This window comes from Helicoverpa zea, chromosome 2 (genome assembly GCF_022581195.2).
Source record: "Helicoverpa zea isolate HzStark_Cry1AcR chromosome 2, ilHelZeax1.1, whole genome shotgun sequence".
In the NCBI taxonomy this organism is placed as follows: Eukaryota; Metazoa; Arthropoda; class Insecta; order Lepidoptera; family Noctuidae; genus Helicoverpa; species Helicoverpa zea.
Window position 1 is genome coordinate 9800499 of NC_061453.1, and position 11084 is coordinate 9811582.

General features: G+C 39.7%; 1 protein-coding gene across 1 annotated transcript; it reads right to left on the reverse strand.

Moving 5' to 3' along the window:
• Positions 1–1012: 1012 nt before the first annotated feature.
• On the reverse strand, positions 1013–10865 carry LOC124643243 (myotubularin-related protein 9). Its single transcript, XM_047182143.1, has 10 exons — positions 10635–10865; positions 9917–10170; positions 9350–9548; positions 8819–8975; positions 8527–8640; positions 8122–8243; positions 7664–7770; positions 7043–7263; positions 3117–3299; positions 1013–2709 (listed from the first exon to the last, which is right to left on the reverse strand). The coding sequence occupies exons 1-10, from the start codon at positions 10779–10781 to the stop codon at positions 2543–2545; spliced, it is 1671 nt and encodes a 556-aa protein (XP_047038099.1). The 5' UTR covers positions 10782–10865; the 3' UTR covers positions 1013–2542.
• Positions 10866–11084: the final 219 nt, after the last annotated feature.

Genomic DNA, 11084 nt, shown 5'->3' on the forward strand with positions numbered 1-11084 from the left:
GAGTAGTTTGAGTACCTCTATTGGAAGTCCTAGATATAAACACTGATAGACAAGATTCTATACTCCGTTTGACTAGGCACTAAACTAAATGTTAACAATCTTGATAACTATGACTTTTTATTTGCAACTTAGTTTAAAAATAACAATTGGCTAAAATTCAATTTAAATACAATAATAATAAATATTCCATCAATTGACATCTATTTTAAGCTGTTTTCATTGGTTTAATGTGTATTTGTGCAAAAAGTTCCATCAAGACTTTAGGTGCCGCCTCAAATGGAGTATAGTTCTGCTAAGAAATAAGTTTCCAAATTTTATAAAAATCTGTACAATAGACAATTATAAGTAGCATTAAGTTTTCAGATCTTTGACTTTAAATATTATATTAAACTGCAAAAGCTCTTATTAATTATTTATAATTTTTTTATAAAGGACAATGGGCGATTCCGGTCCAAATGTCCACCACGAACGAGACCTATATGGCTAGATAGCCCGTTAAATATAGAACATATTTTTTTTTTATGAAAGTAAAAAAATATATAATGCCAGAAAAAAGTTATAGCAAAATCAAATAAAACATTTTATAGATTTTTTCAATTTCATTTTTTCAATTACTTTTCGTGATGTTCGATTTTCGTACTTTCTGTAACTTCTGATAAAATAGAATTGTTCATTATTAAAGAGAAGACACCACCAGTTACATCGAACTTTCTTAGATCCAGGCACCGCTGAGTATATTCAAGCACTTCTGGCGCCTCAATTGGTTAGTGATTTGTACATCCATCGGGTAAAAAAATATGGGCTGTTTATATGCAAATGTGTCTTACTCATCTTAGTTTTAGATAAAGTGCGGAAATGGAAGTGGAATAAAATAAAAAATAATAATGATAACATACAAAAACTACCGAAAATTAAGAATACATTTTTGGCTATAACTTTTTTTTGGCATTGTTTTTTTTTTGCTTTCTTAGTAAAAGTTACTCTAAATTAAGTGGAGTATTTAATTATATAGGTCTCGTTCGTGGTGGACATTTGGACAAAACTTCATACATTCTTGCCCAATCTCCTTTTAGTGCACCAAGTTTAATTTAACAATATTAATTTATAAGTGAGTGAGTTTATGAATACGAATATTGTATGATTATTTTTAATATGGTAACTTAACATATACGCCATAACTTAACTTAAGCCTTGCAATAAACGATCATTTTTTAATACTATTGGTAGATTTTCATCTTTAAATTACTGAAAAGTTTATTTATGATACTCAAGGTCCATATTAAATTGATGTAAAACGCTGCCCTTAATACATTATAATATTGGTGTTTTATTTACGTAATGATTGGTCTCAATACTTTAGGCCTTAGCGGTATATATTGAATGTCATGCACAACGTAAAAAAAAATTAAGAATCCCCCTTTTCTATCTGCACCCGGCCAGTGACTATTGGCAAGTTTTTTTCAGCTTGCCTACAATCGAGTGTTAACATACAAATCCCATCACTAGCTTTGAATCGATTTGGCAACATCCTTTATCTGTAATATCGCTATCAATTTTTTTCTCCTCAACAAGGCCTTCTCTAAAAAGCACTTCAGCATAGCTTTAAGCTCACAGCTGTTCAGACAATTCGAAAAACAAGTATTTTAATGTCGATATTATACTCTTTCAATAAGCTTTTCCAACACTATCATGGTGTGATATAATGTTTGGGGGTTATACAAGAAGCTTATAGGCATGAATGGAGGCAAACGTGCCTAGAAGTACGGGGCAATGAGGTTATCCACAAATATGTTGAATTTCAGACATCTGAGATGCATTAATACACGTAAAGGCTTTTTCGCGGCATGGGCATATGTACGCATTCAGATTTTTTTAGGCTCACAGCTTGTAAGTGCTCAAAATGGCAAGGCATATTATAAAGTCTGCGCTTAGTCTCCAGTCATACCCATAACCAGCTTCTTTGGTCTTCCGTCACATACTTAAAACTAAATATGTACGTAATTTTTAGGCTATCTACATTTCTACAGGCCTAGCACTAATCTATCTACACTAGCGGCCGTTTCCAGTATTCTATCTCTCTTCTATTTTCTTACTAAAGAATTCGATATGCCAAGGGGCAAATGTCAAAATTCTATCTCCAGCTGTTTATAGGACAGACATCGGGACGATTTTAGTAGGACTTTCTGTCTGGAATTTTCTGACCAACTATTGCTATCACTGTGTTCTATTTTTCTCCTAGAGAAAATCGGTCACCGATCATCAGACGTGGGGGGTAGCCTTATGCATGTGAACATCATTTAACGAGTCTTTTACCAACTATATTATTTGATGGGGTTGTTGGGTCTAACTAGTTGCAGCTGAGTAGGTACCAGTGATTTACAAAGAGCGACTGCCTATCTGACCTCTTCAACTCAGTTACCCTTGCTAAGACTAGTGTCAGACTTACTGGCTTAACGACAGCCAAAGATGTTAAATGACATCACCTTATACAAATCAAAAGTTAGATAGAATATTGTTTACGGCCATACATACTGACTATAGGTTACTTATCGTGTATATTGTGCGCGTAGTACTGCTGCGCGAGGTCGAGCAGCTCGCGGCGCATGTGCTGCGCATGCGCACGGAGCTGCTGCTCGCGGGCGCGGATGTGCCGGTACTGTTCCTCGCGTTCTTCTGTGTGTTGCTGGACGAGCCAGCGGAGGTATAGCTCTGGAAGATAGGGTCATTGGTCATTTAGAGGTAATATTAAGGTATCAATTAGGTAGTATAAAAGTAACAGTCGAGAATGACGGCGTAACGTCTCGCCCGTGTTGTTTGGTACAGGCTGGTTCAACCACGGATATAACGGATCTCTCGCTCTAATTATCAATTTCATCATGAGTTCCTAAATTTTAAAGAGTCACGCTAAATTGCCAGAAGTCAGGAAATCTGACAACCGGTCTTTCTAAGAGTTAACTGGAAATTGAGTTGGTGGACGTAGAATTTTGACACTCAGCAGCACCCAGTTATACCGAAAGCTGACTCCATCCAGGTTGTCAAGGGACTAGACAGACGATCATGTATACCTGAAGTGGAAAGGGGGGAATATTTGGGAGGAGTGGGGGGATATAACTCACCTTCCCATATAACATAGCTCATGGGCGCTACGGAGGGCCAGATGACGTTAGGCGTGGGGTCGTACAGCGGGTTGATGAACTTGGGCAGCTCGTCCGGCTGGTTCAGCCACGACCACAGGCTGGTAGTCTGGGTGTAGACCCCGCGGGTTTCACGCTCTTGTTCGTTGTCGCACATGAAGGTACCTGGAAAGGAGAGTAGAGATTGAGGACTAAGATAAATATTTAATAATATTATTTCGGTGATAGAAAAAGTACTCTTAAATAATAATAATAATAAGCCCCGCAGGGCATCTGAGGCGGATGACGGGGAGTAGCGACCCCGCGGGGCTATATATCCGAGTGCTCCAGGGAGAGTATACTGTCCCCCATCTCCGGCCTGCCGGAGTGAAGCATGATGGGGGATAGGTCTCCCGCCTCTTGGCTTGCCTTCATCGGCCGGTCAGAGTGGAGTCGCTAGAGCAGGGTTAACAGCCCACTCGGAGGGTAGGTGCCTCGTGGTAAGTGGCGAGTGGGCCGGTGATGCTGGACCCACAGGGAGCGCGTGATCTGCGTTTAAAGTCCGCCGAGGTATCCTCACCCTTCAGCCGCTCATGTACCTGTTGCCCCCTTGTTGCGATTTAGTGACTGATTCCCGGGGGCCCAGTAAGTGAGTTGGCGAGTCTCCACCTGCCATTTTTACGTGTATTTATTACATTGTTATCGGCAGGTGCCATAGTTCCCGTAGTTTCCCCATTCCTAGTCCACTAGCATCCCATCACAATAGCCCAAGTAGTTTTCATCCATAGTTAGCAATAGTTTAGCACAGAACCGGGGATTGTCCTTGGGTACATTTCTATAGTGTATACAGGGATAATCGTCGGTTTTGTGTCACCATTTCATTAAAGTTGTCTCAAAAGGGCTTCAGCGTGTTGGCTTCGGCCCCACGTTCGCCTCCCAAAAATCCGGGACTCTATAGTCCCGAGGTCTGGTAGAGACATACAAGATAATAATAACACACCAAAACATAGGCACACACTCTATCACAGCTATTCAAACACACCCAGATAATAACCAAAACGTCATCAACCCAACTGGTGAACACTTGGCTTAGGCCCGTGTCGTCATCAGATACCAAGCACCCGGTTAACCGGAGGAAAAAAAAACATAAAATATAATAATAATAAGCCCCGCAGGGCATCTGAGGCGGATGACGGGGAGTAGCGACCCCGCGGGGCTATATATCCGAGTGCTCCAGGGAGAGTATACTGTCCCCCACCTCCGGCTTGCCGGAGTGAAGCATGACGGGGGATAGGTCTCCCGCCTCTTGGCTTGCCTTCATCGGCCGGTCAGAGTGGAGTCGCTAGAGCAAGGTTAGTCCTGCTCGGAGGGTAGGTGCCTCGTGGTAAGTGGCGAGTGGGCCGGTGATGCTGGACCCACAGGGAGCGCGTGATCTGCGTTTAAAGTCCGCCGAGGTATCCTCACCCTTCTCAGCCGCTCATGTCCCTGTTGCCCTCTTGTTGCTTTTCAGTGACTGATTCCCGGGGGCCCAGTAAGTGAGTTGGCGAGTCTCCACCTGCCATTTTAACATGTATTTAATACATTGTCATCGGCAGGTGCCATAGTTCCCGTAGTTTCCCCATTCCTAGTCCATTAGCATCCCATCACAATAGCCTAAGTAGTTTTCATCCATAGTTAGCAATAGTTTAGCACAGAACCGGGGATTGTCCTTGGGTACATTTCTATAGTGTATACAGGGATAATCGTCGGTTTTGTGTTACCATTTCATTAAAGTTGTCTCAAAAGGGCTTCAGCGTGTTGGCTTCGGCCCCACGTTCGCCTTCCAAAAATCCGGGACTCTGTAGTCCCGAGGTCAGAAAGAGACATACAAATAATAATAATAAAAACTTTATTTCGGACAAGTCCATATGAGCGAATACAAAAAAGAAAAACAACATATGAAATAGATTACATTGCAGTGTGTAGGCTAATCCAGTGCCTCAGTAACGGTGAATCCCACCTATCTGTCAACACGTTCAGGATACTATTGGAACTGGTTCGCACTCGGTGTAACAAGGAAGCGCATCGCTTTCTAATGATGGCATGAAACCCGTCAGTGTGCGCGTCTGCGAACATGCCCGAGGCACTGCAATACCGGGGCAGCCCCAACAGTACCCTGAAGGCGTTGTTGTATTGTACACGCAGGGCGCTGTACGTCGTCCGCGTATAGTTAACCCACAAGGAACACGTGTACATCGACTGGCAATACGCTTTAAAAAGCGTCACCTTAACCGCGTTACTGCATCGTTTGAACCTGCGGGCCAACATATTGCTTCGGACCGCCAGCGCCCTACGTTCCCTCTCCATATCTCTATCATCCTTCAAGTCTTCTGAGACCCAGTGACCAAGATATTTAAAGTGAGACACTTGCTTCAGCTCGTTACCACTTAAGGTGATAGGTATTGGGGTGTAACTTTTATTACCGGCTTTAAATACAAGTATCTCACTTTTTTTTGAGTTATATCTCAGTCCATGACACTCCGCATACGTCTCACAAATTCGTACTAACCTTTTCAGGGCTGAGATTGAAGGACTCAGCAGCACCATGTCGTCCGCATAACTAATGTTATTAATACTAACTCCATCAATATGACACCCGACGCCAGTGCTGCTGAGTTCTCCAATAAGACCGTTCATGTACAGGTTGAAAAGACGCGGTGAGGTCAAGCCACCCTGCCTCACACCACAATCCAACCTGTACACATCTGATGATGCCCCAGCCCATCTTACAATATTTGTTTGTCCATTGTACCAATATTTTAACATATTTACAATTTCTTGTTCACACGTTGTCTCCCCTTCCATTTTTTCCCATAGTTTCCTGTAGGACACAAGGTCGAATGCCCTTGACAGGTCCAAGAAACAAGCATAAACAGGCGTCTTTCTGTTTACATAGTACTGGACAGTCTCCTTGAGACACATGATAGCACTCTCTGTTGATAAACCTGACCTAAAGCCAAACTGCTGATCATGAAGGTTTATATGCTCATTCAAGTGTTTATCAAGAAGACTGTCCAATACCTTGGCTATAATTGTAGCTAAAGATATCGGCCTATAATTCGACATGTCCGAGACATCTCCATTTTTGTTTTTTACGATCGGTACTACAACTGTATGCATTAATTGTTCTGGTAGGTATGAGTGACTTAAACACAGATTGAAAAACATTGTTAAAACACGTGGTAAATGAACTCCGGCATATTTTAAATGTTCTATACTTAACCCATCATGTCCGGGAGATTTGCCGCGGACCATGCCCTGAATTATATTCCGTATCTGTTTCTTTGTGAACCTGACAACGACACCCGTTTCCTTGCCCCCACATGGCAACATGCCCTCCTGTACATCCCCAACAGGTAAGGAATCTACCTTAAAATGAAGACGAAACGCCTCGGCTATTTTAGATGGTTCATGAATGCCAGCGACGCTCACTGGATGGCCAGGCTTTGGATTAAGACTATTAGTGTTTTTCCAAAAGTTCTTAAAATCTTTCTTATCTTTCTTAAAGAAGGCTAAAAAATTTTTTGGTTGAAAGGGCTAATCTCAGGAACTGTTGGACCGATTAGAAAAAAATAAATAATCATATTATAGCCAATTTATCAAAGACGGCTACTTTTCTCCTAGTTGCGAGTTATCACGGAACACGTGAAAAATCATTGGCTGAAGCTATTTGATTATATTGGGTAACCTTTCGGATTTATAAAGATAAAAAAGTCGATAGAACTTATCGAGTCAACGCGGACCTGGAATTAAAACATCTTCATAAAGAACATGGATGCTCATAAAGCAAGTAATTTTATAATCTCCCATAAAAATACGCATACATATAATTTTTTACGTAAACGGCTTTGACTCCATGAGCCAGACAAAATAAAATTCATAACACTCACCAAACTGACTAGCATACGAGTGCTCGAACAAGGTAATAAGGAAGCTCTGTCTGAACTCGAAGCTGCAGGGGAACTGCTCCAGGAACTGCCTGATGCAGTCCAGCAGCAGCAGGAAGGTGGGAGCAGCCCGGGGTGTTGGAGGCCCGTATGGACCGACACGCTGTCGAGAGTACCACGGGTGGCCTGCTTGTACCCATTCGCGTTCTATTAGAGCTTGTAGACTGAAAAAATAAGGTTCAATTCAGCAAGGTTATTCTAAAATTAGTTTGAATTATGATTTTGCCTGAAAATATAATAATATTTTATCTATTTTCATTATTAATGCGTGAGACCAAAAATAATGCAACCAAAGTGTTCCCTTTAGGACTCTTCCTTTCATCTAAAGCTTCCTTTCAGCTATGCCAAAACAGAAAGTGTGGCAACTGGTACCAAGAGATATCGGTTTTGCGTCGTAAACTAAGTTAAGAGCGTAGGATAGACAGTCGCTTCATGTAAAACACTAGTATTCAGCTGCATCCGGTTAAACTGGAAGCTAACCCACTGGTAACACTGGGGGAAAAGGCTAGGCATATGATAACTATTGTGTAATATTACCAAGTAATAGCAAAAGGTTTACATTACCCCCTTATAGTTCTGCAGTCAGGGTTGAGTATGATCTGCACTAGAGAGCACACCAGCAGTGTGGCGTCTTCACCTCGCGTGCCGTGCACTAATACCGGCTCCGCCTTCTGGGAACACACAAGGATAAAAGTTTATATGTATAGTAATAACGCATAGGAAATGGTGAAGGGTGGGTGTTTTGAGGGGTATCTCATATCATTCCGGCGTTCTAAAAGTCAAAGTTCTAAAAGTAAAGACAAGCTGAAAATCGATCTCAGTGGCGTGCACTTGGAGAGGCCTATGTCCAGCAGTGGACTGCGATAGGCTGATGATGATGATGTTCTAAAAGTACTGATTTTCAGCCTACGTTGAATTAACGGATTTTCAGTTTGTATGTATGGATATTGGTTAAGCTAAAACTACCAAATTTTTACCACTTGTCACTCGATATCTCACGGTGTTGCATGCTGGACACATACCTGGTGTATATGTTGCGCGACGATGCAGGCAGTGTGCAGCGAGTTGCGGACGCTCTCGGGCCAGCCGCACGACTCCAGCCGCGACACCCACTTGTCACTCGATATCTCACGGTCGTTGCATGCTGGAATATATATTATTTTTTGCTGTATAGGTGTATATTGAAGAGCAAAAGAGAATTAATTGTTAATAAAAAAAAAACGTTGTTAGAAAAAAATACGACAATAATATCTATACTGCCGACGCAGCCTTGGGCCAGACGTATTGGCTGAAACGAAGTAAGTGTGCCAATTATTTTGCAAACAGCACGGTATGTATGAAATAATGGGGAGTATTGTTTGTTACTTTAGCGCAAGGGTAACATAAGGTAATGCAGTGGACACAAGTAAAATATATAGAGTGATTACCATCTATTAATTTAGAGTAGCTATCTAACAGAGGCTGCTGGTTGTCCACCTCATCCATGGATCTGTTGTAGATTTTCCACTGGGAATAGTTTGAATTGCTCTCTGTTCCACCACCTGCAAAATAGTACAGTGAAGTTATCAACAAAAAACTTTATGTAATAACAACGATTGGTTTTATATCTTTAGATAATAATATAGGATTTACAATCACCAGAAAGAAATAACCCACCACAGCTTTGAAAACTACTTTTAGAAAAAATACTGACACCTAAATAAATATAAAGCAATTTACCTTTATTCTGCTGCTGTGATATCGAGTTGGAGCTCCTCAGATCGTATATAATGCCTTTAGTACCGGCAGCCACTACCGCATTCAGTATCGCTTCGTCAGGTCTACACCGTCGGTGCTTCGGACCGTATAGCGGCTGGCCAGCGCGCATTAGTACTGCCTGAGAGGTTATAATTATAATATTAAGCTTATATAGAGCTATTATATCTATAAAAGGGTAAAGTTTGTAAGTACTGGGTAGGTAATTGTTTCATTTAGAGAAAGCAGTATCTTATTTTTATAAATCAATTCAATGGGGAACGCTAAATGCAAAATATAGCATTTTAATAAGCTTTAAACATCGTCGATTTGTCCTGTGACTTGCAATTGAAATTCGAAATTATTAAGACACCCTCTTCGTGTTGTTAATATTGTTCTTAACAAAAGGCTCAAGTCATGATTATACAATATTATCTACCAGAACAAGTAAATTGCAGTCAAATTGCTTTTGCTAAAACACCAAGCTTATATTGCAAACATTAAATTACCACTTACTCCATTATTATGCCTATAAGACAGTACAGGGAATCTTCCTCCTTGCCTGAACGTAGCTGCAGCAGCAAGAGTATCATCATCAACACATTTGGGCACCACTACCGCTTTCCCATAGCTCGAGCATACGCCATAGTTCTGATTTACGCGGGAAACACGCCATTCCTCTGTGGCCAGTACTTTTGTGAATTCACCCTCTATGCTGTAAAAACACAAAAAGATTAAAAATTGTTTTTTTTTATAGAAATACTGCAGAAAGGAGATTCTAATTTCGATTCATATGTTTTTATAGCTATTGCAATAACATGATTTAATTCAAATGGTGTCAATATTTATCAAAAGGAATCAGGAAGTACAGATAATTCTAATGTTAACCACATTGTTGTATTTATGAATACAGTTTTTGCATAGCTGTAGTTTGAAAATCCATAGTGCAATCATTACTACAAACTCCTTTTTTGGAAGTTGCTTAACAATTTAAAACAGTTTTCTGGAACTATAGAAATAAGTAACAATGTCAAAATTGGCAACTCGCAAGGCATTTATCAGTAGAGTTCTTTAACTAATCACCTGTATAGCGTATATCCATTTTCCACAATAGGATGCATATGTCTATAAAAGAACGGGTAGAACAAGGCGGGATCCTGCAATCCGGATAAATTTTCCAGTGTCTGTTGCATTTGGTTTAACTCGTTGGTAGTAGCTATATCTAGCTGGAATATCCTCAAGTCTTTGCATTTGAGGAAGAGAGAACCTCCTTGGCTGACTCCACTGATTGGTTTGTTCTCCTTCTTCTCTATGCTGTCTATGTTCTTGTGTAGAAGCTGAAATTATAACATTTTGAGTTATTACAAAAGTTTTTTATATTACAATATTGTTTTCTAATCATAATGTTTATGGAAATTAAAAAACTAGACTATAAAAGTGCCCTGTATAAGCATCAGTTCCCTCACTTAAGCTCATTGGAATATCAAATTATCTATAAAATAAAATAAGTGATTAAACTTGTAATGAATTTAACATGTAAAGAAAAAACATTTAAACATTGAGACAAGCATTTAAATAGATTTACTTTATATTATGAATTTGATATTTCCGATCTTTTTAAAAAGTGTAATTAATTCAAACAATAGTAACTATCCAACAAATTACTATGCTATCAGCTGATTGCCTTTAAAATGTACCCAATATGGTTATAGCCTGTACATACTGTAAAATCGATATCCGGACCAATTACGAAAATACTGCGGACTACAGCTAGGTAATAAAATATAGCAATTTAACTTACCCATAGTTCGTGAACGCCTTCTTTTCGCGAACTCAATATAAGATGATGCCCAGTTATACACACAGTTCCATCCACGTTGTCTTGGTGCGGATACTTGAGAATAACACCGTCCAATTTGTTTATATGTATCAGTTCAATAAACTCCATTATTTTAATTACCAATACTCAGTAAATAAATATTTGTAAAATAATAAATAATCATCTGAGATGAACCTCACTCTGACGTTTACGTTTTATTCGTTTTTTACGTTGGCAATCAGCTGTCATGTTGATAAATAAAATGGCTATTTAAAATTATTTAGAATTAAAGACCATACTCCTACAATATACAACCATTAAAATTTTATTTACCAGTTAAAATTAATGGAGAAATCTTTCTAAAAACAAGATCAGGCAATCTTGAATTTTTAAGTAAAATCAGTCTGTATCTAACTTCATACTTTATATTAG

What these genes read in the sequence shown, in the direction of transcription:
- LOC124643243 (XM_047182143.1), bottom strand. Translation starts at nt 10,781, where the DNA reads ATGGAGTTTATTGAACTGATACATATAAACAAATTGGACGGTGTTATT. An exon ending in CTACTCTAAATTAATAGATG is followed by an intron (nt 8,244 to 8,526) that starts GTAATCACTCTA and finishes TATATATTCCAG; the next exon opens with CATGCAACGACCGTGAGATA. An exon ending in GACTGCAGAACTATAAGGGG is followed by an intron (nt 7,264 to 7,663) that starts GTAATGTAAACC and finishes TTATTTTTTCAG; the next exon opens with TCTACAAGCTCTAATAGAAC.